Raw genomic sequence first — 26,236 nt, forward strand, 5'->3', positions numbered from 1 at the left:
ACATTTATTGTCATGTTGATTAATTGTTGTAATATTCCAGTCTAGGGTAATAACACTGTTTTGTCATGTTGATTAATGGCTGGCTGTAATGTTCCAGTCTATGGTAATAACACTGCTAGTTTCCTATAATATCCTATTTCTAATGCATGTCTACCCCTGTAATGTTCCAATCTATGGTAATAACATTGCTAGTTTACTGTCATGTTGATTAATGGCTGTAATGTTCCAATATAGGGTAATAACACTGCTAGTTTACTGTCATGTTGATTAATGGTTGTAATATTCCAGTTTAGGGTTTAGGGTTTAGGGTTTTTTTTTTTGCTGTGTTTATAGTTTTTAAATGGTATAGGATTTCTTTATAAGACTATATCAAAGACTGGGTATATAACTAAATTTTTAATGCAAAATTGAGAGCTCATCAAGCACAACTGAGAGCTCATCAAGCACAAACTAATCCAAACCAGTTGTAATCATTACAGATTAACGTTGACTAATCATAGTGAGCTACAATCCTGATGAAGCAAAGGTTTCTAAACCATTGGATTAGATTCTGGTGAGATGCTGTTCTTCAGAGGGAACCAACCCATAATATTTTAAAGTCTTTAGCAAGTATTTCTTTATGCTAATTTTTAAATGCTAATTGCTTCTTTCTCCGATCACTTGCTTCAGAAAGTTTGGTGAAAATTGTGAACAAGTGTTCAACTAACCCATTTGTCAGACTGGTTGCTATAAAATAAAAAAATAAAACCATCAGCATGATTTAAAAAAGGACAATGCTTGGCTCCTAATATATCAGGAGCCATTCCTCCTCAACGGCTAACATGACTTCTTTAAAAAACAACACTTGTTTTTTTTTTCTCTCAACCCCTTTAACTCAAGTCTTTTGCTGGTTTTTTTATCTTGGGTGAGTTAAGGAGAGAGAGACGAAGGCGGGGGAGGGTGACTTGCAGGTTTTTTTTCTTTTAAAAAATAAAAAGAATTTTCATGGTTGTTGAAGATAGGAGGAGGAGAGGGAGAAGGAGAAGGAGGAGAAAACTTACATGCTAAATAGAGTTGAAACCAAAAAAATTTGCCCGTGCCGTTCTAGCCACACCAAGTTAGGCTAAAGTGGAAAAAAAAAAAAAATGGCCAGAGACACCATACTAAGCCAGCCAAAATGGAAATAAAATGAAGATCTATCTTCAGTTGATATGAGGATCGTGGAAAAAAAAAATGGAAAAAAGGTTGTCTTTATTTCATCAAATTTCCTAAATTATAAGTTGGAAAAAGAAAGAAAGAAAAAACAGCAAGACAGAGGAAGAAAGAAGAAGGGAAAAACAAAAGAAATGGTTGAAGGACGAAAGAGGGTAATAACCACCTGGCGGAGAGAGGAGGAAGAACGTTTTAATATTTTACTATTTTAACCTATACATTATATCTATTTCTTATAATAATTTTACATTACAAGGCACCGCCCCTGCCTTCGTCTTTTCCCGCTTAAAACTAACCCAAGTTAAAGAAAACCAACAAAAAAAACTTGAGTTAAAGGAGGTTTTTTTTTTTAAAAAAAAAATTTTAAATTTTATTTTTTAAAATCTTTTCTATTGAAAGAGGCGTAGTATATTAAACTCACACACACAACACGGATGCTAGAACTCTAACTCAGGACCTTGTCTGAAAGAATAAATACTTCAAACCATTACACTAAGAAATTAAAGAAGTTGAAAAAATAAAAGAGAAAAGATAAAATAAAAGAAACACGTGTTGTTTTGTAGAAAAGCCACGTTGGCCGTGAGAAGGAATGGCTCCTGACATATCAGGAGCCAAGCATTGTCCTTTAAATAACCCAAAGGCCTCTATTCGGTGAATTTAAGAGGAGCGGCATTTGCTAGTGCGTTGACATCTTTACACATTTCATCGCCATGTCAAAAACCACAGCTTCTCCTCCTCACATAGCTCTGTTGCCAAGTGCTGGGATGGGTCATTTGACCCCCTTCCTCCGCCTTGCTTCCATGCTCTCCTCCAGAAGTTGTACCGTCACCTTGATCACTGCCTCCCCTTCTGTTTCTGCTGCAGAGTCTTCTCATGTTTCTTTCTTTTTATCTCAGCATCCACTGGTCAAGCACATTGAGTTTCAAGTCATTCCCTCCAAGCCCTCCTCCAATCCCACCACTGACGACCCTTTCTTCCTCCAGTTTGAAGCCACCAACCGCTCTGTCCATCTTCTTTACCCTTCCCTTGCCTCTGCGTCTCCACCAATCTCAGCCATCTTTTCTGACTTTGCAGTGGCTTCCAGTATTGCTCCTGTTGCTGCTGATCTTGGTATCCCCAATTACATCATCTCCACCACCTCTTGTAAGTTTTTCTGTCTCATGGCCTACCTTCCAGTCCTTCTATCCGACCCTTCGAGTTTTAGCAGCGGCCTCAGTGAAGTCAACATCCCAGGCATCACCCCATTTCCCCTACCAAGCATTCCTCCTCCATTCAAGAACCCAAGTCATCTTTTGACATCACTAATTGCTACAGATGCTCAAGCTCTCTCTAAGGCCAAAGGGATTCTAATGAACACTTTCGATGATTTTGAACGGGAAACTCTAGCTCCTATCAAAAGTGGCAGAGTTTTAGACAATCTCCCACCAATCCTCCCCATTGGACCATTAGAAACTTATGAGCCCAAGAAAGAGCAGGACCAGTCCTATCTGCCATGGCTAGACAGCCAACCAGCAGAGTCTGTAGTTTATGTGAGCTTTGGAAGCAGAACAGCCCTGTCCAGTGCTCAGATAAGAGAGCTGTCGAAAGGGTTGGAGAGAAGTGGATATAGATTTTTGTGGGTACCTAAAACAAGCAAAGTTGATAAAGATGATAAAGAGGAGTTGAAAGATCTTCTGGAGGAGTCATTTTTGGACAGAACAAAGAACAAGGGAAGAGTAGTGAAGGGGTGGGTGAGCCAGCAAGACATTCTTGAACACCCTGCCATTGGCGGATTTATCAGTCACTGCGGGTGGAATTCAGTCATGGAAGCAGTCCGGAAGGGCATACCGATGCTGGCATGGCCGCAACACATGGATCAAAGTGTGAATGCAGAGGTTGTGGAGAAGGCAGGGCTGGGAATATGGGAGAGGAAATGGGGTTGGGGTCTTGAAGGGTTGGTGAGTGGTGAGGAGATAGGGAAAAAGATTGTGGAGCTAATGGAAGATGAGAAGCTGAGGGTTTGGCCAGGAAGGTAGAGGAAAATGCCGGGAAAGCTACTGGTATTGGTGGGAAATCTGAGAAGGTGCTCACTGAAGTCCTGGAATATCTTGAGCAGAAGAAGAACTGATGAGAAGTCCTTGGATTTGTGTATTTAATTTTAAGAATCATGTCATTTTCCAATCTCAAGTTGGCAATATCTCAGATTTGTGAGTAGTTTTTAGCCTCAGAGTCCTCAAGCCTCTGAAGCAGCATCTCAATTTGTAGCTAAAAGAATTCGCAAAAACTTAAAAGATTTTCAGTATCCTTTGCTTGGTTAATTTCTTTCCGCTCTACTGATCTTGAGTACGGGACTATATTTATTAAAAGCCAAAAACAAAACAAGGTTAGACTCGTAGAAAGTTTGAGAATAATAACTATCGTGCACAAATCCTATTGCAATTGATAAGCAATTTTCACCTTGGTGCCTAAAGTGCCTTCGCCAAGAATTCTTTGCAACTAAGCGATTGCTTGGGGGCTTAATACTACTATTATCACCTTGGTGCCTAAAGTGCCTTTGCCAAGCTCTATGGGTGATTACCGGCCAATCTCTTGCTGCAACACCATTTATAAAATAATTTCTAAGTTACTGGCAAGCCGTGTAAAATCGGTTCTCCCTGCCATTATTTATTGACTGAGCTGCTGGGATTTGGAGGCTGGTTCTTCGTCACAGTGTATAGTATATGGATAGAGCATAATAACAGGATTTTCAAGGATACTCGATCTTCCCCTTCTTTGTCCTCAAAAATATTATTGCTACTATCCAATGCAAGATGTGTTCTCTCTCCTATAAACCTGTGCAAGCTAACTTGACTGTTGCTCACAACTGGAACATACCTATTACTATTGATTGTTAGGTGTTGCCCCTTGGTTGGGTTGTTCATTCCTTTGAACTTTTTGCTCGGTTGTTTCTTTGTTCCCATGAGTCTCCTCGTGGTTGTTTGTATTGGGCTTTTGCCTCTTTTTGGTCATACATTATTCACCTACCCCAAAAAAAATTGATAAGCAATTTTGATTTGGACATGTCAACGCTCTGTTAATTGGAAAAGTTCAAACTTTCTTGGCCTTCAAGATAAGTTGTATGTCCCTTTTGCAGCTGGATTTGGCCTATTTGACTATGCTGGTCACAGACGTGAGCCATTTGACCACGTAAGCAACACACATTCAGTGCACCTGCTGGTCATGGAAGCATATTTTCGTTGTCGTAATGTCCACACTAATACGCATGCCTCCTTAGCTTATCAGTATAAGTACGCCCTCCACTGCTTCCATTCTAGCTACTCTAAAACTCATCAAAGTTCTCTCACCAAACCATTCTTTTCCAATAAAATGTCGGATTCCGGTGATCTACAAGTCACTCATGTAGCTCTCCTTCCAAGCGCCGGCATGGGCCATCTCACGCCCTTCCTTCGACTTGCTGCTTTACTCACGGCACACAATGTCCATGTCACCTTCATCACTCCTAGTCCAACCGTCTCACTTGCAGAATCACTGAGCTTGTCTCACTTATTCACTACCTTTCCACAAATTACTCAAAAGCATCTTCATCTCCTTCCACTTGATCAGCCCTCTGCCAATTCAGAAGACCCTTTTTACTACCATTTCGAACTAATTCGCCGTTCTTCTCACCTACTCCCCCCTCTTCTATCTTCGCTCTGTCCACCTCTCTCTGCTATAATCACAGACATGAGCTTGACCTCCACAGTTAACCCTTTAACTGATTCTCTTGGACTTCCTAACTACATTTTCTTCACATCATCTGCCAAAATGTTGACATTTTATGTATCCTTTCACACTATGCTTGGTCCAAATCATGAGATAGAAGACCACACAAAAGTTTCAGGTTTAGAACAAATACCAAAAGCATGGATTCCTCCACCACTTCTACGGGGCGGTAATAATCTTCTGAAGACCTTTTTCTTAGAGAATGGTAAGAAGATGACAGAATCAAGTGGAATTTTGGTAAACACATATGAAAGTATAGAACGTGAGACTCTGGCAGCACTAAATGAGGGCAAAGTATTGAGAAAGCTACCATCAGTGATTGCCATTGGGCCACTTGCACCATGTATCTTTGAGGAAAGTCAACAACTGGCATGGCTTGATGATCAACCAACTGGGTCAGTTCTCTATGTTAGCTTTGGAAGTAGGACTGCCATGTCAAGGGACCAAATCAGAGAGTTGGGTGATGGCTTGGTGAGGAGTGGTTGTAGGTTTCTGTGGGTTGTTAAGGATAAGAAAGTTGACGTGGAAGACGACAAGAAGCTGATTGAGGTGCTTGGACAGGGATTACTGGAAAGGGTTAAGAAAAATGGATTTGCAGTGAAGAACTGGCTCAACCAACAGGAGATATTGAGCCATCCAGCAATTGGTGGGTTTTTAAGCCACTGTGGCTGGAACTCCTTGACTGAGGCTCTCTGGAATGGTGTGCGAATATTAGCATGGCCGCAACATGGGGACCAGAAAATCAATGCAGATTTGGTGGAGAGAATTGGACTGGGAACGTGGGATAAGAGTTGGGGTTGGGGTGAGGGGGAGATGTTGGTGAAAGCACAGGACATTGCAGAGAGGGTTAGAGAGATAATGGGAAACAAGTTGCTGAGATTGCAAACTGACCACATTAGAGAAGAGGCCAGAATGGCTGTTGGAGATGGTGGTAGTTCTACAAAGAGACTTTATGCTCTCATCAAGATATGGAAGAGGGTTCAGGTAGTATGATAGTTAAAGCCTTCATTTTCCGATCCCATCTGCGTTGGGAAATTCCTAGATGAAAACAGCACTGAGATCAGATTAGAAACAATGATGTATTCAGTTGAGACAAAATATATATAGGTCAAACCACAATCTCATAATATTTGAAACCACTGTTAGGTTACATCAAACTATAATAATAGAACAAAAATAACTTCTGCGTTTATTATGTCTTCTTGTTCCATGGGCACTGCCAACTAAGGATTTATTTTCAAAGAGTGATGTAGCAGTTAACTAGAAATAGCTTTCTTTGAAATGACATCAAAAGAAATTCCATTCTCTTGGAGCCTTTCCTGGAGATCAGTTGGGCCAAATACAATCCCAGGTGGGAAAACTCCTCCCTTTGGAAGGTTGTTACGTTGGTGCAGAAGAATAAGAGCACACTGCAATAGAATTATTGGAGTGGTCAAATAGCCAATCTCAGGACCCATCACTCTTGTTATTATTTCCATATCAGGTTTTCTGTTTCCCTGTGAAACAAGACTGCTGTCGCTGAAACCTTTTCCAACAAACCACATCTTAAATGAAGCACTTCTCACCTCATCCTCAGACGGACCCTTCTTCCTAAACCATCCAACACTGAAGAATGAGGGAAACTTTAAGAGAAGCCATCTCCCAAAGGAAAATCTTCCCAAGAGCCCAATAAAGATTCCAACGGTCATGATATGCAAAATGCCCAACAGAGACTTAGAGCCTATCTTCACCCCAAAATGAACTGGCTTCACTGTTGACCAGAAGGCTTCTCTTTTTTCAATGCGTTCTGCACTCTCATTGCTCCCAGGAAGACCACGAGGGTTTTCAGTCAGAACTCCAAGTGTTCTACGTACCACAATAGCATCTGCTGAAGGTAGCTTCACAGCCCAAAGGCCAATATCTTTCTGTTGTTCTATAGTTGGTCCTTTAGGAGGAGGGGGTCCAGGAATCTGCAACCATTAAAGTAAAAAAAGATTAACCTATTGAACTGCCATGCCTAGGTAATGTACACATGCATCAACCTAAAAAGGAGCATACATAAATTACTCAAACTTAAGATCTTGCATTTGTTGATGTCTATTAACTGCAAACATTTGGAGTAAGACAACAAACCCAGAAAAGCAAATAAATAAATAACTTTGCATGAACAATGAACCCCTATACATGAACTACAAAATCAATAAGCAGACCATCAATGGTTCCAAAATAGTTGAGTAAGAACTGAAAATGCATCTAGGATCCATTGTAATTTTTGCTTAATGAGCAAACTAAAAAATTGAAAGCAACATACAATACAAAGCACAACTTCAAATTTATATTGGCTTCTAACTATAACAGGATCCGAACTGAGACAACAGTTGTAGAAAGGTTTAACATTTTATCTCTGTTCTCTCCCTACATCATTCCAGCAATAGACAAAGCAGCAAATTGTATAAATAAATTTAAAGAAAATCAATTTTACGTAATCAAGATTATTAAAATCATACCAATAAGGCCATATCAAATTTGCATCTCCCAGAAAATTCATGGAATCACAATGCGAACAACAAACTAAAAATATGAGTTTTATTTGACTTCCTTACCGCAGGCCTTGGTTTTCTGGGTCTGGACCGCCTGAGCTCCTGCAACTTGTCGGCATTAGCCACACTCAACACCGCCGATTCAAACGTCCCGAAATTCCCAACAATCCTCTTCTCCGACTCCAAGCTCACATAAGCCTCGACCCGGTTCGGCAGAGCCGGATCGACCCACTGCCTCGAATTGAACATCAACCCAAACTCAGCCGGAACCGAGTCAAACCCACATGCCGAAATCACCAAAGAACCGACCTCCACGGCCCGGTCATGGTACTTAGCCTCCATCCTCTCCATGAACTCAGGCTCTCCACATATATCCAAGTAATCGCAGCCAGTTTCGGCGCAAGCGGCCACCACCGACTCGCCGTAGAGGCGAAAGGGCCCCACGCAGTTGAGGATAAGTTTGGTTTGGGTGCAGAGGCGGTGGAGCGATGGTGGGTCGGTGGTGTCGGCGTTGATGATGGGAATGGGCGGTGGTGGGTTTGGGTGAGCTGCCCATTTGAGGGTCTGGGTTAGTTTTGTGGGGCTGCGACCAGCTAAAGCCAGAGACTTGAGAGGGGAGGAGGGTGTGTTGAGGAATTTCAAAGCTTCTTTGACAACGTACTTGCCTGTGAAGCCTGAGGCTCCAAGGATTATCAGATCGTAGGGAGGGCTGGGGGTGTTGGGTTGAAGTTCTGGCATGATTGAATGAGAGTAGGAGGTTTGGAGCTGACAGTTGAATTTTGAAAGTGGGCTTTTATAAGCTGACGAAACTCGTGTCAGCTTGCTGTAGTTATGTGTGCCATTTTTGGTGACTGGCAGGAGCAAAATATGTCATCTTGTAGATGATGAGAGAAGCTTCTAACAAAAAGAAAGAGTACCTTTTTACCTAATTTTCTCAGCTAAATTAGCTACCAAGAGGTTCATTTAATTAGGAAAAGATAAACATTATCTATTACGTACAAGAAACATAATCTTTTGTTTGCAAGTCACCCCCAATAAGTGAGGGTCGGTTATTCAAATTTAGGAATCAAAATTGAATTGGACGAGAGGAGAAATTCACATATCCCTGTTTATCTGTGCACCTCTATTAGACTATATCCCGGAGTTCTTTTTAAACCTCTCTGTTTTGCTGCGTCTCTTACTCTGGCTACTTCACCCCATTTTCCACCTTCTGCATATAAATTTGACACCATGGCAAAAACACTTGAGTTCTCCGGGTCTAAATCCAAGAGGCGTCTTCCTAAAATCTCACCTATCTCCGTATTTCCATGTACTTTACAAGCAGCAAGCAAAGTTCTTACTGTAGAAGCAGTAAGCCCTGATGGCAGGGATTTAACCAGATTATATGCTTCTTCAAGCAATCCTGCTCGGCTTAATAAATCTACCATGCAGCCATAATGCTCTTCACATGGAACTATGGAATATTCTTCTATCATGGATTTGAAAACTTCCAGGCCCTCGTTTACCATGCCGGAATGGCTACAAGCAGTGAGAATTGATGTAAAGGTTACCTCATCAGGCACAATCTTCACATTCTTCATCTGTTCAAATAGCATTAGGGCCTCCTTACATTTCCCATGCATCCCATATGCAAGTATCATCGTGTTCCATGATGTCAGACACCGTTCGACTGCATGCTCAAAAAGATTGGCAGCCATATTTAATTTCCCACACTTGGAATAATTGGTAATCAAAGAATTGGTGATAGATATATCATTGTTCATGTTAGCTCGATATAAGTGGCAGTGAACTTCCTTTGCTAAACTCAGACTTCCAAGCTGACAAATTGCCTGAAGCAAAGTTATAAAAGTAACTGAATCATGCTCTGCTTGCTCTCTTTGCATCAAGCGGAACAATACAATGGCTTCATCAGCATGACCATGACAAACATAGCTCATCATCATTGAAGTCCATGAGACCAAGTCCCTATATCTCAACTTATTAAAGATTTGCCTCGCATTGCCTATACAACCACATTTTGCATACATGTAGATGATTTGATTGGTAATTTCGGCATTTGAGTCAAACCCAAGTCTTAATACATGTCCGTGGATGCACTTGCCTTTTCTTATATCTTTCAGCTCAGAAGTTGCAGAAAGTACACTCAACATGGAACCTAGGTTTGGTTTAATGCCTTCTCCAACCATTTCAAGAAAGGTGTCCATAGCTTCACTGGCAAAGTAATTGTAGAGGTAGCCTGCCATCATCACATCATAAGATATAGCATCCTTTTCCTCCATTTTCTCAAATAAATACCTGGCTTGGATCAACTTGTTTGATTTGGAGTACAAGTCGACCAGGGCGGTGGATGCCACTAGATCAAGTTGAACACCAACTCGAATAATGTAACCATGGATACTCTTTCCCTGCTGCAAATAATTCAAGTGAGCACAGGACAGAATCCCATTGGACAAAGTTATCAAATCCAGGACAAAGTTATCTTGCATCACTTGACAGAACAGGTGGAAAGCTTCCGAGGGTTCCTCCATTTTAAGATAACCAACAATCATCGCGTTCCAAGAACCAATTGTTTTTTTATCCATTTTGCCAAAAATGCAGGCTGCCATTCTAGGGGCTTTACATTTGTTATACATGTCCAAGAGACTCGTTTCAAATACTTCATCCGAACTACCAATTCCTCTTCTAACAGCATAGCCATGAACTGAACAACCTTCTTTTAGTGTTTCTACCTGTGACGCTGCCTGAAGTAAGCTCACAAGAGTGACCCGATTAGGATGCAATCCTTGCCTCTGCATATGGCGGGCAAACCAAAAAGCCTCATAGGCACGTTGATCACCACTGTGAGCATACCCAGTAATTATTGAAGTGTAGACAACAATATCTCTGTCAGTTATTTCTTCGAACACTTTAGACGCATCGTTAATACGCCCACATTTACAATACAACCCAATAAGCGACGAACCCACAAATCCGTTTGCATTCAACCCAGACTTTAAAGCATCCCCATGAATTCCTTGGCCAAATTCCAAATTTCCCAACTCAGTACAACTTTTCACGCTAAATGTAATGGCCGCGCTATCCAACCCAATATTCCATTGCTTCAAATTTATGTACCGCCTAATAACTTCTTCAAAGTGCCGGCTTCTGAAATATCCAACAAGAATTGAATTCCAAAGAGAGAGATTTCCATTGATAATTCTGTTAAAAACCCATCTAGATTCAGATAAAAGGCCAAACTTTGCATAGCAATTCAGAAGCTTAGACCCGAGAAAAATATGGTTTCCGAGCCCGTGAGCGAAAATGCGAGCATGGAGTTTTCTCAGTGAAAAAGCGTCTGCACAATTATCCAAGAAAGAAGCGAACTTTTCTGAAAGAAATGAAGATGGAGAACCTGGGTCTTCAACAATTAGTTTACAGAGAGATCTAATCTGGGTTGTGGTACCTAATGATCCGAACCCAGATTTAATACCATTCATGATTGTAAATGATTGGTGAGAAGGCAAGCATTTTGATACTCAGAGTCGAAGTGATCCCCCTCTTACTCTCTCTTCTACAAACTAATTTTTGAAATTACCGCCATAAAAAATGGCTGGTCTTTACTGATATAAAGCAAAGTTATAAAGCTTTCCGCTGATTTTATATTGGCATTGAAAATGAAAGGCGTTGTTTTACCTTGAGTCCGCTGATTTTTGGGCTCGTAACAAAAGAATAAAAACATTTTTGGGCCTACTAATCCCTTATTTTCAAATGTCAGGAGATTGGACTAGGGCCCATTAGGGACCTCCTGATGGGTTAATTTTGTGCATCGCCTTCCAGCTCAGAAATATTTAAAGTAACATTTATCCACGTAGGTTATAAATATATTACATGCTAGTTGACTCCGTTTACCCATGGTTTTGACTTTCGCATTTCGTGTGGTGGATGCATGCATTGGGTGGATTCGCATGCAATGTGCACCAGCCGGTTGTACGAGTGGCACTGCCACCTGTGACTTGATTAAAAAAACCAATCAATATACCAAATCTATATATAGTCCAATACATAAACATAATTAACGTCCTAACAATAAATAAATAAATAAACTTAATTAACGTGTGGAAAAAGTTCACTACAAATATATATATATATAAATACATGCAATGTGATGCATGCATGCACTAATATGATAAAATATTTCAAAAATATAAAAATTATCTCTTAATTTAGTAAGATTTCTTTTTCTAACGTTAGAAAGGAATCTAAATTAAAACGTCGCAATAGTAGTAGGTCTAGCTAGGAAGCCCACTCTGCTGCTCGGCCTCCCGGCGGGTCAAGTGGAAGAGCTCTTTCAACTTGTCGAAGGCATGAACAAGTTCTTCAACTGCACACCGATACAATCTTTTCAAAACGACTGCACTTTCATGGTACGACTTGATTACAGCAATCACTAAGCAAAGGCTCCAGACGACGATGGCGAAGCACCCAAAAGCTGGAACAATGACCAGCAATTCTAAATTCAAGGCGAGGGTTCCAGAGGAGAGGCTAATCTTATCCATGAACTCAGCCAAATCCGGGTTGTGGTCGCGTGCTTGGAGTAGTATCTTGACAGCCAAAGAGCTAAAGTAAACCATTAAAGCAACAACAAACGCCACGAGAGTTGCGGTTCTATGCTTGAGTGGGAGAAGCACAGCTAGCATGGTGATGAGAGAGGAGATACATTTGTGCAATGCCTTTGTAGAACTCTGATCACAGTGATGATTGCGCTCCTCTCCGTCCTTTTTGCTGTTACAACGAGATAGTTGAATGCAATTGGATATATGCATACTGATTATATGGTAAAGTAAACTACATATCAGTTTAAGGTGCGAAATGAGGAAATCTTTTAAACACAAGTGCGCATGCATGTATTAAAGTATCTCTCAATCGAAGCTATTTATATACACTTACACATGAGGTAAAGGGGAATCCACAGGAAGGCTAGGAGCGAGATCCATATATGCCAGTGTTGTACAAGGAAGGCCATAAGGAATTCAGAGAGGAAACGCTCATTAATTATATAAGGAGAATACAAGGGGTAAGTTAGTACAATGAAGGAAAAATGAAGGGTAGATTGGTAAAAGCAATGGATCGCATCGATGCTGTAATTCTCACACGTCACCCCCATGACATGCCTATAATATGGCCTCTACCTGGAATTTCCTAACCTAACTTTTCCAAAGAAACAGATTATATACACGAAGGGGGAATATGCAGGACATCCTGGATGTGAACGTTTTTAACCAAACCCTAACACATGCTATTTACGTAAATTTGATAATACAAGGAGGGGCCCCACCAAAAAAAATAAAAACAACGGTTTGCATGCTCCATCTGTCTGTAGATTGACATACAAGAGAAAATCAGATGAGCAGTGGGTGGGCTGGCATATTCAATCGAAGCCCACATTCTTTGCGAATCAATATTTCAGAAATATAATAAAAGCTTGGCCGGTCTCTCTTTAATTTCCAGCACACAAATATATTTAATTACTTAGGTAACTTTGTATTTGCAGCTTCTGCTTTGCTTATATCGCCCTCACTTCTAATTTTCCCATATAAATATATCCTCTGTACGCGTTTGTCTCAAACTAGTATTTGTGCTGTTCCTTCATTTCGAGAGCTTGAGTAGCGGTCATCTTATTTGTCACCCCTAAATCTGAATGTTCTGGTTCTGGTCATCATGATCTTCATGGCTATCTTTTTCAATTCTAATATTCTGGTTCGGACGACTGCAGGTTATTAGTATGGCGGCGCAAGATATTGCTCCTACCCAAATCCTGGTGGGGTTTCCCTTTGTTTTAGTGCTCTGCTCAGGTTAATTTTGTGGTGATCTGTATTGTTAATTAGTGTTCATTTTCTTATTGACAACAGATGAGCCATGCCCCCAGATACTCTCTCTCTCTCTCTCTCTGTGTCTCTGTAAACACATTTCGATTGTCCCTAATTACTTAATTCCTAGACTATGCCTCGTGTTTCTGAAAGGCATCATTCTGTCAAGTCTATCATCTCTTTTGCTAGCCAAATACTTGAATAATCAACACTAACAGATGTCACTTTATCAAGTCATATTCAACAAGGATCGAATTCAAATATAAGTGTTTTATTATTGGATCTGTTTTAAGACCTAGACAGATTAAAATCTCATTTAATCAACTTTTTCCTTCTCTACAAATTTTTTTTTTTCTTTTGGAGTTTGAACTTAATTAATATAAGCATGTTTGGGCGGTTATATGAGATAAATTATTATATATGATGGCATCAAAATACGGTCATGTGATATAGTTCCGTCATGGTCATGTGTTGTGTTAGGGAGTTAGTCCAAAAACAAATAGATAAACGACAATTAATCAAACTGTAAATAAATTGGAAATGTATATGTGTATATAGTACTTACAAGCATTTCCTTTTATTTATTTCGGCCGCAAAACTTATAATTATGACAATAGTAACTATTTCACAGGTACTTACTTCAAATGAGGTAGAAAACTGAAATCGCGCAACATGTTCACCCACCCATTTGATGGAATAATTATATAATATTACGGTAGTATGGTTACGTGATATGTCTTGTACACGTGTTATAATATGAGTGAACAACATGATTTATTTTCCCATATTTTAGAAAATAGTATCAATAAGATATCCATTTATAATATAACATGTGTGCAAAATATACCATGTGACCGTAGAGCTAGAAAACTGAAATTACTTAACACCCAGCTGATCAGTGAGGTGGCCCATTCTGCCCCTCCTCCATTCTAATTTCTTGTTGATCACCATTATTCTGCTCCTGAATATTCATAAGCTCTTCCACTCTGTCAAAGACATGAAGAGCGACACTGGTATACGATCTCACAGTTACAACGTCCTTCACAAAATAAGTGATCCACAAGAGGAGGGTGAGCCACCCGAGAGCCGGGATGAGGATCAGCAATAGTAAGGCGGAGGCAAGAACTCCTGACAGGAGGCTAACGTTGTTCATGAATTCAGCCAAATCTGGATTGTTTTCCAACATCTCGACAGTCACCAATGAGGCCACGTAAACAAATAAGTCAACAATAAAAATGAGTAGAGTAACGTAGTTTGTGACAAATGGAGAGGCAATGTTTGCGGCTGCGTGCTTCAGTTGGAGGAGAGCGCCCAGCATGGCCAGCAGAAAGAAATTATATTTGTGCAGTGCCCCGTGAGAATTCTGAACCTCTTCTTCTTCTTCTTCTTCTTCTTCTTCTTCTTCTTCTTCTTCTTCTTCTTCCCTTGTGGTATAAGAGAACTGTTAACGTTGCATCTTGGACTATATATATGCATAATCTTAAAATATAAGAAATTTTATAAAAGTAATAACGTTAATCTTTGTCTGAGTTAATAATTTTGTGTTTTGACCACCAAAAAAAAAACTTAGTCCCTCCATTTCTCGACTAATTCTTCCTACTTGAAGATCCTCTAATTAACACTACAAGTTAATAGTACTTTTTTCTCTCTTAGCAAAAAAACTAAAAACTAACATTCAGCCACTACTGGGTTTCATTTTCATGATCAAAAGGGTGAGGTAGCCATCGTTAGCTTAGAACTTAACCCAGTGACACGCGCGTACACACATACATATATGAAGGTGCACCAGAACCAGCTCAAGGATCTCAGGTTAGAGTTAGCTATCCTCGGCATCGCCAAGTTCATTGGTGGTGCACCCAATAAATTTAACCAGACCTCCATATTGACATCGCAGAAGCAGATATAGAAGTCACCACAGAGAAGCGTACAAGAAGAATAATTCATGGGTACTTAACTAGATATACGCTGACAGCTAAGGCTCCTAAGCCCAAGTTTTTTTGGGTTACACCTTTCATCATCCTCTTGAACTCATCAAAATCAAGAATACCATCCCCATCCCAGTCAACCTTCTTAACCATCTCCTTGCAATCCTCCACCTTATTTCCCTCTCTCAAACCCAAAGAACACAACACCACCCCCAACTCCTCCACTGAAATCAACCCATCTTTATCTTCATATCAAACATCTGAAAAGCCTCCTCTGCCTCCTCCTTTCTACTTAAGCCTTTCTCATCTTCAACGTCCACTCCCCGATCAATTGGTTAAGTAATGCATCCCCTCAAGCTATATGATTTGATTTAATTAGAAAACAAAAGGATATGAGAGCTACTTACTCATCCGAACAGAGAGAAGGGTTGACAGAAGTGGTGGCATCCATGGGTAGAACAGAGGCGCTGGCTAACTGCATGGAAAAGAGGTTGGGTTCTCCATCTGATACTTGGGTTGGGGTCATCTGAGTCTCACCAGTTGAACCCATTTTGGTATTGTTTTGGTTTAGGGCTTAGAGCAGCTCCACCGCTGCTATCAAACTGGGCAAAAGGCCCCCTGGCAAGCCCAATATGGCTCCAGCGCAGGAAATCCAGCTCAGGCAAAGCATGGGACCCACCAGCCCGAGCAAGCCCACAGGCAGAAATTGACTGGGCTTTTGCCCTCGGGCTGCTGACGTCAGCAGCTGATTTTCAATTTTTTTTTTACTGTTGGACCCACCAGCCCACATTGCCCAATGATTACAAGCCATGTGGCTTCTCCAGGAGCCTTTGATCATAAAATCTTGCACAATCCAACGGTTGTCCAATTTTTGGCTAAAAAAAATTGAAAAAAATATCAAAATTTTTTTTAAAAAATATCAAAATTTTTTTAAAAAAATATCAAAAAATTCTGGAAATTTTTTCTATACATACCTACCAATATTATTCACTTTCCACACCAATTTTAATTTCAAAATTTTATCCGAAAATATTATCTTGATTTTTAGGTGAGAATTTTACGATAAATATTAACACTTGAGAAACGAAAATCTTATCCGAAAAGCTTATCAAAATCAATGGTTTAAGTATAAAAAATAAAAAATAAATTTAAGTGAATAGTAATTGCCTTAGACTTAGCCCTCATGGATGGAACCACAAATAGCAAGGCTGACACTATTCATATGAATAGTGGCAGCCCTTGCTTGCCCTTGCCCTAGACTTAGCCCTTATGGGTGGAGATGCTCTTAGAGAGCCCTAGAGGGAGAGAGAGAGAGAGAGAGAGAGAGAGAGAGAGAGAGAGAGAGGGAGACAGGTGCGTGGATAGGGAAGAGTTAGAGAAGAAGATTGGGGCTTGAGGACATGGGTGTGCTGAGTGGCATTATATATATGGTGGTTTGTATTCTGATTTGCTGGCTTGATGCTAACCTTCACCTTTGAATTATTTCATCTCCTTTTTAAAAATCGAGCTGGCGATGAGGACGCCTTACGGGTACGTCTACTAGATTGTACTCTCTCTCTCTCATTTTGTCTTTCCTCTCTTCTCTTTCTTATATGAACGTAGTACTTGTGTGAAATTAGGGGCCCTAATTAGACCCATGCCCCCTAAATACTACATTTACATTCTCATTCTCTCTCTCTCTCTCTCTCTCTCTCTCTCTCTCTCTCTCTCTCTCTCTCTCTCTCTCTCTCTCTCTAAAACACATTGAAAATATCTAAATAGAAGACAAGACAAAATATGAGGGATGAAGTACTAAAAGTATAATATAAGAATGGTTAGATATAAACCACAAAAACCAAAAAAAAAAAAAAAAAAAAAGCCGGTCATTTGAGGAGATGAGTTTTTTGGAAGTTATGGCCAAATAAATATTGAAAATAACTGTAAAACGAAAGCAAACAAATTCGAGCTACGCAAAACAAAACGAAAGGCAAAAAACAATATATATTGGCATCCAGCTAAAGTGCTTTGTGTTAGGATCACCCTCAATTTTTCGGTGTTTTATATTGGGAAGGTTAACTTGCATTGCAAGGTTCGAGGAAATTACACAACAACAAAATGAGGATCAATCTCCTCTGAAGTGTGCCCTAAAATCCTGATCATCTATTTAATCTAATGGTCTCTCTGATGCCCCACGTCAGCTAGTAACATTTTACTTTGTATTTTCTCAAAACTGACTGCAACACAGCCGTTAATTCCTCCTTTGTTTTGGTCCCATTTTGAGAGGATTGGTGGAAAAGCTTCTCCCTCCCCTGTCTTCAATCTTTGTACCCTCTCTTTTTTATTTGCATATAAAAATAGCCATAGCAATAATAGGCCCTCCTCTCTTCAAAGGAGTCAAATCATGTTTTTCTCTCAACTCTGATTTTATATATTTTGGTTTTGTAAGACGTTAAGTTAGCTCGAATAATTTACTTGAATACGTAATATATTTATATGGGTTTCTATTTATGGCGTATATATTTCACATACATATATATATATATATATATATATATATATATATACTCATCTACACACACTATAAAAAGAAATCCCATAAAATATATACCCTAAAGTGGTCTTCTATTCATCATATGGTTATCTAGGATTCAATATTGATTAAGGACTCTAATATCACTATATATGCCGGCAAATTTTGTATACATGTTTAACTTAAAATACAAGGGCTAAGGGATTCCTGCTTAACATGGATTAGGGTTTGCAATAAGGATTGCTTGAGAGTTTCTTGATGGGCAAGACTCTTAAGGAGATGTATGTACAAGGGCCCATGCTCAACCGATTAATGAAACCTACACTAAAGAATTCACCCCGTCTAGAATTAGTGTGTCAGAGACCTGATTGAGGAGAAGAAATTTTGTACCAATTCTTGTCTAGACAATTCTCATGAGAGACCAAGGTTTGTGTTCTATTATATGACTTTTACCTTTCATTGAATTTGTGATTGTTAATAAGCTTTTGGTTTTTGTTTTGTGCTTGTAAGGGAAAAGGTAACGTAAAAACAGAAAAATTGCATTGGTTCATTGATTCACTGAATAAGTTTATTACCAAAAGTTTTATTAGGAGTCCTATTACAATTATAGCTATTCCATTTAGTTTTGATATGCAAAATCAGTGGGAGTTGAGTTCTATTCCACTTAATTTCATTCTTTTTTTTTTTTTGAGACAGTTCAATTATTTTGTGTATTGATATTTAGTTTAGTTCTTTTATTGGATTGTGTGACTTCAATTTTTATGTTTACTATTATTTGACAAATAAATCCAGTTACATGTCATCATGCAGTATAAATAGCTCCAGTCCATGCATAAGACATGAGATCGTGACAATGTCATTATTTTGCTTATGCAAAAGGAGAGATCTTGGTAGTCTCTTAAGGAAGGGCTTATGAATGAAAGTGACCTATGTAAACACGAATTAAGTTGGTCATGATCATAAGCCTTATGTATTTTTGGAGGCTTACATGAGTTCAAATGTTTTGATAGTTCCATGTAAGTTTACATATTTGACAATGGCTTGCTTTAGAAATATGGTGATTTTGAGTTCTACATGGCCATTCAGTGATCAATATTGCACTCTTGATGATTATTTGACCACGTAGGGGAATGTAAGACGTTGAGTTTATATGTCTACCTACCTAAAGTGGTTTTCTAATCATCATATGGTTATCTAGAATTCAGTATTGATTAAGGACTCTAATATCACTATGCTGGAAACTTTTGTATACGTGTTTAGGTTAAATACAATGGTTAAGGGATTCCTACTTAACATGGATTAGGGTTTTATTAACCTAATGCAATAAGGGCTGCTTGAGAGTTTTTTTGATGGGCAAGACTCTTAGGCAGATGCATATATACACAAGTTCCCATGTGCTCAACCGATTAACAAAACCTACACTAAAGAATTCACCCCATCTAGAATTAGTATGTGAGAGATCAGATTGAGGAGAAGAGCTCTTGTACCATTCTTGTTTTCTAGACAATTCTCATGGGAGACCAAGGTTACAAGGTATGTGTTCTATTATATGCAGTAAATATGGTTTACAGGGTTGTTTTTGTTGCTCAAGGCTGAAATGTTGTTCTTTAAAAAAAAATTAATATACTAGTTCCGATCTAGATCTCAGGAGGCCTCTGATTCAGTTCATTAGTTGGGGAGCGTTAGCTTGGTGTTCTTTATTGCACATCATTGCAAATGACGACGACATTTTTGCTTCTTCTTAATTTTTGTCGAAATCTGAAGATTTCCTTCAATATAAAGACAAATTTGAGCACATGAAGACAAATTTTGGGACGTCAAGAACTTGGCTACTTTTGTAGTCATACGAACTTTCAAGCTGTTCCCCTAAACTTAGCCATCAACATCAAGGCTTTGGCACAATCTGTCTGTATACAGTATATGTTCTCTGTACGTCCTAAACTTAAACTGCGGGTTCATCTCCAGCACAAACTACATTTGCACACTAATTTTAATTAATTAATAACCTTGTATTTTCAGCTTCTACATTGCTTACATCGCCCTCACTTCTAATATTCACATATAAATTGATCTCCCATCTCTCTACGCGTTTGTCTCAAGTAGCATTTGGGCAAGAAGTTAATTTGTCATATCTCATCTTCCCTAAGTATTCCTTCATTCCCAGAGCTTGAGTAGTGGTGATCTTATTTGTAAGCTTAATTATCACCCTTAAATCTGATTTTTAGTTACCAATACTTAAAACGCTTTTCTGTTCATCATGACTGCAGGTTCATTTGGTGGTGCAAGATATTGCTCTACCACACAAATCCTGGTGAGGTTTCCCTTTTGTTTTCGTGCTCATGTTATAATAACTCTGTGTTCATCTTTATTGTTAATGTTGATTTTCTTGGAAACAGATGAACTGCTAAGTAATGTAGCAGAAATTACAACACACAACTTGGCTTATTTAGTGCATTCTCTCTCTCTCTGTGAAACACATTTTGATTATTCTTCCTTACTTCCCTAGACTATGCCTCGTGTTTCTAAAATGCATCGCAGCAAAATCATATGATAGGCATTTTCTCTTTCCTCTCTTATCTTTCTTATGTGAACGTACTTGTGTGACTATGTAGAGGGGAAGTTCCTTATAATATTCTTGGAACAGAAGAGCTTGGGAGGGCTAGCCCTTGGAAATTTTGCCTGAGGATTCTAATGAGATCGACTCCAAACATCTCTTCTCCTCTAATTTTGTAAGTGCAAATAACTGCTAGACGTGTTGCGATTTGAATCAAATTGGCTTATATAATCTAGAACTGAATCTGCCAAGTAATTGAATAATTAACATCATCAGATTTCACTTATCAAGTCATATGCCATATGGATCGAATTCAAATATAATTTGTTTGTTCTCGGATCTGTTTTAAGACCTAGAAAGATTAGAATCCCATTTAATCATCTTTTCTTTCTCTACTTCTTATTTTGATTTGAACCTAATTATACAAATAAGGATATTAACCCAAAAATTCAAGCATTCATTCAAAAAACCCGCGGGGTTTTTTAGGATCAATTGAGGCTCATTTTTGGGTTTATATCAAAATTTGAATTAATGGCCATGATGATGTGTCAACTGACGTTTTGAGCTAGATAGGTTGATTTTTCTCAATGCCCATTTTACCCCCAATAATATCTCTCTCCGTTTTTTTTTTAATTTTTATTTTTATTATTACTTTTTACCCCAAAAAACGAACTCTTTTATTCATTATGAAATTAATTATACAATAACCATTTATGATACAAATTTACACCATTTCTTTCCCCAAAGTCTCTCACAACCTTCCCCGAAAAAAAAAAACCTTTACACCACCTATATTCAAATTTCTCCAAGGCCTCGACGATGGAGGTTCTTCTTCTTTTTGCTCATTTGTGTACCTAGGTAGCAGGGGTTTATGTAACTACGTACTTATATATCAAATAGGTTCGCGTGTTGAGTTAGTCTGCCTATCAAAGGGGAATGATTCTTGAGTTTTCTCCATATGTAGGTATATTATTTACCTTAAATCGAGGATTTTAAATTTGTTTTCATTATTTACCTTCAAGGGAAAAATAGACATAAAAAATAAAAAATAAATGAAAATTGGACTTTGATTTTTTATATATGTATAGGGAAAATTGGACCTTGATTCAATAAGGGCAATGGCACTGTATGAAAAGACCCCCAAAAGAAACAAAAAAAGTACTCTAAATTATATTATTTGGGTAGAGAAAAATAGAAGTATAGGAATTGAGTGAAACTAAAAAAATCCGATAAATAATAATCAGATGATTATAAGATTGAATAACAGTTACTATTTTATAATAACCTCGAAGAATGTATAAGTAATAAAACAACTCAATGGAATGCAACTGTAATTAAATTGAAAATATATACAGTACAAACCTTTTTTTTTTTTTTTCTTGTGTCCCGAAAACGTATAATAACTATTTCACAGGTATGTATAATGTATAATGTACTTACTTCAAACGTGGTAGAAAACTAAAATTACGAAACATGATTCTGCCCCTCCTCCATTATAATTTCTTGCTGATGAACATGATTCTGCTCCTCCGTGGAAATCGAAAGGCCACTCTGATTCATCATCACCTCTTTCACTCTGTCAAAGGCACGAACAGCTACACTGGTATACGATGTCACAGTTACAACGTCCTTCACAAAATAAATGGCCCACAAGAGGAGGCTGAGCCACCCGAGAGCCGGGACGAGGATCAGCAATAGTAAAACGGAGGCAAGAGCTCCAGACAGGAGGCTAACGTTGTCCATGAATTCAGACAAGTCTGGATCATTAATCGAAGATTGGTGGTCTAGTATCTTGACAGTCGCCAATGAGGCCACGTAAACAAATAAATCAACAGTGAACATGAGTACAGTAACGTAGTTCCTGACAAATGGAGACGCAATAGTTCCTGACTTCAGTTGGAGGAGCAAGCCCAGCATGCCCAGCAGAAAGAAATTATATTTGTGCAATGCCCCAAGAGAATTCTGACCCTCTTCGTCTTCTTCCCTTGTGCTATAAATATTTATATACAGAGAGAAATGTCAATAATGTTGCATATTGGACTATGTATATAACGTAAAAGAAGAAGAAAAAAAGGGAATTGACCAGACTAGATATCCAGATCCAATACTCTACTAATTCTTCCTAATTGAAGAGCAACTAATTAACAAAACACTACTAGTTAATAGTCCTCTTTTTTTTTTTTTTCGCTTAAAACTTACCAAAATTAATTTTAACAAAAAAAAAATACAAAAGGAAAATAAGATAACATTGAGCCACAACTGGGGTTTCATTTTATGATCGGAAGGGTGAGGTAGCCACCGTTAACCTAGAACATAACCCAGTGAGACACAGACACAGGCACACATACATATATATATATATATATATGAAGGGTGCATGAGGTGAGAGACAGATGAGGGAGGCGGAACCAGCTCAAGGATCTCAGGTCAGAGAGGCTTACAAGAAGCAGATATAGAAATCACCATGGAGAAGGTTACAAGAAGATTCATGAGTACGCTAAACGTCCAAGGCTCCTAAACGCTATCGGGTTTTCTTGGGCTCAGCTTAAACCACAAAGACCTGAAAAGCTAATGGTACCACATTCAATATCTTATGTAACGCTATCCATGGCCGATGACGGCGATATCTTGGGTTTCTCCCCTCAGAAGCAGATAGAAGTCGCCGCCTGAGAAACATACAAGATGACTGCTACTTATTACCTTAGTCCTCAAGAGATCAAGCTAAACGTTTTTATGGCTAAACAATAATTTCTGAGTTAGATTGTTTGCGATTTCTCGGTCGGATCCTTTAGCTACGATCTCGTATTTGATGGTCAGCAGCTATAATTAGTATATACCAGCCGGCCCTTTTGTATAGATTGTCCGGGATGTAAGCATATACATTAATTGCTTGAGCTTTCAGAGGTCAGGGTTGTCGCTGGAAGTCGTAGAAGGGAAGCCTATACAAAATCCTAGCTTTTATAGAATTTATTATGAAACTGATGAAATAGCTTTTGGTGTCACCCAAAAAAAAATTAAACATAGAAGCGCAAACAGACCATCTTCCTAGATAATATTCATCAGTCCATTGGTAAGATTGCAACGGGCACGTCTCAAGCTAAACAGATTGATGTAGTTTCGTGCAGGCAGCAGCAGCAGCATCCACATAAATTTATTGAAGATTTAATCACATATGTTCATGTATAATATAAGTACATCGATCCCTCGAGCAATAATATTATTTGCTTGCTTCAATTAAAAAAGAAGTGAGCTACTTACTCTTCCAAACGTTGAGGAGGAGGGGGGTTAACAGAAATGTTGGCATCCATAACGACTTTGCGTATTGCTTTGGTCTCTCAGCTTCCTAGCAATCTCGTTCCTGCGCTGTTTCTGTTCTGACAGCTTGCTCTCGTTTTTAAAATCCATTTGACGACCTCGGCAAGGACGTATTTTTATTTTTATTTTATTTTCATTGAAAAAACAAAAACAAAAATTGACACGAAATTACGTGTGTCTACTAGCCGTGGTAAATCAAAATTTAAAAAATAGTTAACTTTGGGTTGGTGTTGGTCAAATAGTCAAGGAACTCTACTGTGCAGGCCAACATGGCACTTTTACAAACAATTTTACCAAACATTTATAAATTGATTGTTGTACCAAAATCACCTTTATCAAATGCAAAACTGGTTTTATTGACAGCTAATTTCTCTCACAACAAATTTAAAAGAGATTATTTTCACAGCACAGTAATGCCAAACTCGCCCATAATTAATATGGCAAAATACATATTAACACAAAACCAACAAAACACAAGCACTGTAACAAAACGAAAGCAAAAACATGCTTTTGGTTTTTTCTCTAATTTGCAAGCAGAGGTGTTTACTAACAAAGGCCAACCAAGCTAAAACGAAAGCCCCAATTATGAATTTGTCGTTTGCTTATTAATACCTATGGATATAAATCCATAATGCACGACAAGCAAGGAATTGATAGGCAAATGTTTTGTACCATGTCCGCATACGATTTATCATTTGTCCTTAATATCCCTTTGTCTTTATGATGTATGTTCCTTGTCTTTATAATGTCCTCAAATATTCCTCTAATTCGATAACACAAACATGAAGGTCAAATTTAACAATTGTTAACGTATCCATAATGCGTGACTTAGACAATGGTGCTTTTTTTTCTTTTGGGTCAAAACGTGAAGTAGCTTATATATTGATATTATGAACCGATATGTTCTTTGACCACCTTTTACCGAAGATTGAGACTCGATTTAGTTCATCAGAGAGAATTAAACTTTGACCACAAGGAGGAAACTAACGACTAGTTGAAAAATTTGAGGGCATGCATGCATGAGTTAGCTCCAAACTTAATGTTTTCAAAGAAGAAAAAAAAAATCATGGTGGCGTGGCTTTCAAATACCATTAAATTAAATGAATATTCAAGATTCTCCTAAATACATGTAAATGCACAGAGACTTGAGATCCTTCTACCCTTTATTTTATTTTCCCATTCACATTGTATTTTTACTCCTTATAAAATATTAAAAAAGAATTTAACTTTTTTTCTTGGTCCACCCACTGTTATTCTTAAAATATATTTTATAAATCAATTTAATCACTTTACTAATAAACACTATTTTCACCCTTTAAATTTATTTATCCGTCTCCATTCTTCCATAACAATTCCATATTAGAAACTCTATACTTTTTTCTTATTTGTTTGCCATTCATCTCACAAGGCATCTTTATTTAATCTTGCGTAGTTCAATTGGGCTTATCAGGATTTCCTTAGGTCTTCATATGCTTTAGAAAACAAGGTCATCTTTTGATTGGCTGATTTGGATACTCATCCTTCCTCCAAATAAAGGACCTGATTCTTAGACAATAGATTCAAAAAGAAAACGAGGACCATTAATCTGAGCACACTTTGGGCTTAGCCCAAGAAGGAGCACTGCCTAAACTTTGCTCAAGTAGTTAATTATTCAAGCGTGTGGGAAGAATGAATTAAGGCAACCCAATTCTGGTTTGGGGCCTGGGACTCGTCAGTCAATAAGGGGAGGAGGAGGCCGTTCATTCTCATGATCAGCTCCAGGAATTTGTCAAGTGCGTCGGCTGCGCACACCTTTTTCGAGTAAGGGTAGGACTTAGCTACAATTATCACAAAATATATAATCCAGCAACTGAGAGTGAACCACCCAAAATCTGGAACAAGGATGAGCGATAGTAAAATCATGGTTATGCTCATAGATATGTGTCAAATTTTTTAAATGGTGATGACGGTACAACTTGGATTAAAGTGATGAGCAAAAATACTTCTATAAAAATTAGGTCGAAAGTAATGATAATAAAAATAAAAATATCAAATTCTTATAATGAATGACGAGTTATAGAACTCAATGTCTCAATCAAACAGTACAAAAGTGGAAACTTGAGTAACAAGTACAAGTAGGATCCTCACGTCACGTACTTTGGTCGCATTAAGGTATCCGATTCTCCTCCTCCTCCATGAAGTGGCGATACATAAAAGGGCATGAAGGATTGCAAATATATACTGTTCCAACTTTTGCAAGTGTATATACATGAATGTGGTAGAAATCAGGGTATAGCCCATTCTGCTGGTCCGCGGCTTCTTCCGTCAAGCGGCAATTCATGAGCTCCTTCAACTTGCCATAGGCACGAAGAACCACTGCTAGCATCTGCAACAGTTGTATACAATAATGTTTTCAAAGATTGGTAGGATTTGGTCACAACTGTCACAAGACAAGCGGTCCACAAGATGAGGGCAAACCACCCAAAGGCTAGAACAAGGATAAGCAATAATAAGATGGAGGCAAGAATTCCAGATAAGAGGCTAATCTTATTCATGAATTCACCCAAATCTGAAGTAATGTGAGCTTGGAGTATATTAACAGCCGCCAACGAACTTATGTAAGGTGATGAGAAAGAAAATATGTTTGTGCTGTATTG

The 26,236-nt window shown here is 38.5% G+C and overlaps 4 protein-coding genes across 4 annotated transcripts; 2 read left to right on the forward strand and 2 right to left on the reverse strand.

Annotated features, from left to right (window-relative positions):
• Window positions 1,902–3,206, forward strand: LOC18783263 (UDP-glycosyltransferase 708C1). The gene has a single exon (XM_007216121.2). It carries the CDS (start codon window positions 1,902–1,904, stop codon window positions 3,204–3,206), a length of 1,305 nt encoding a protein of 434 aa, XP_007216183.2.
• Window positions 4,022–6,124, forward strand: LOC18782830 (UDP-glycosyltransferase 13). Its single transcript, XM_007215288.2, has one exon. It carries the CDS (start codon window positions 4,390–4,392, stop codon window positions 5,923–5,925), a length of 1,536 nt encoding a protein of 511 aa, XP_007215350.2. The 5' UTR covers window positions 4,022–4,389; the 3' UTR covers window positions 5,926–6,124.
• LOC18782053 (probable mitochondrial saccharopine dehydrogenase-like oxidoreductase At5g39410) lies at window positions 6,037–8,403 on the reverse strand. The gene is made up of 2 exons (XM_007215297.2): window positions 7,515–8,403; window positions 6,037–6,881 (listed from the first exon to the last, which is right to left on the reverse strand). Exons 1-2 carry the CDS (start codon window positions 8,187–8,189, stop codon window positions 6,189–6,191), a joined length of 1,368 nt encoding a protein of 455 aa, XP_007215359.1. The 5' UTR covers window positions 8,190–8,403; the 3' UTR covers window positions 6,037–6,188.
• LOC18782061 (putative pentatricopeptide repeat-containing protein At3g01580) lies at window positions 8,561–10,927 on the reverse strand. Its single transcript, XM_020560107.1, has one exon. It carries the CDS (start codon window positions 10,925–10,927, stop codon window positions 8,561–8,563), a length of 2,367 nt encoding a protein of 788 aa, XP_020415696.1.

This window comes from Prunus persica, chromosome G3, assembly GCF_000346465.2.
Source record: "Prunus persica cultivar Lovell chromosome G3, Prunus_persica_NCBIv2, whole genome shotgun sequence".
Lineage (NCBI taxonomy): Eukaryota > Viridiplantae > Streptophyta > Magnoliopsida > Rosales > Rosaceae > Prunus > Prunus persica.

What these genes read in the sequence shown, in the direction of transcription:
- LOC18783263 (XM_007216121.2), top strand. Translation starts at nt 1,902, where the DNA reads ATGTCAAAAACCACAGCTTCTCCTCCTCACATAGCTCTGTTGCCAAGT.
- LOC18782830 (XM_007215288.2), top strand. Translation starts at nt 4,390, where the DNA reads ATGGAAGCATATTTTCGTTGTCGTAATGTCCACACTAATACGCATGCC.
- LOC18782053 (XM_007215297.2), bottom strand. Translation starts at nt 8,189, where the DNA reads ATGCCAGAACTTCAACCCAACACCCCCAGCCCTCCCTACGATCTGATA. An exon ending in CCAGAAAACCAAGGCCTGCG is followed by an intron (nt 6,882 to 7,514) that starts GTAAGGAAGTCA and finishes TAATGGTTGCAG; the next exon opens with ATTCCTGGACCCCCTCCTCC.
- LOC18782061 (XM_020560107.1), bottom strand. Translation starts at nt 10,927, where the DNA reads ATGAATGGTATTAAATCTGGGTTCGGATCATTAGGTACCACAACCCAG.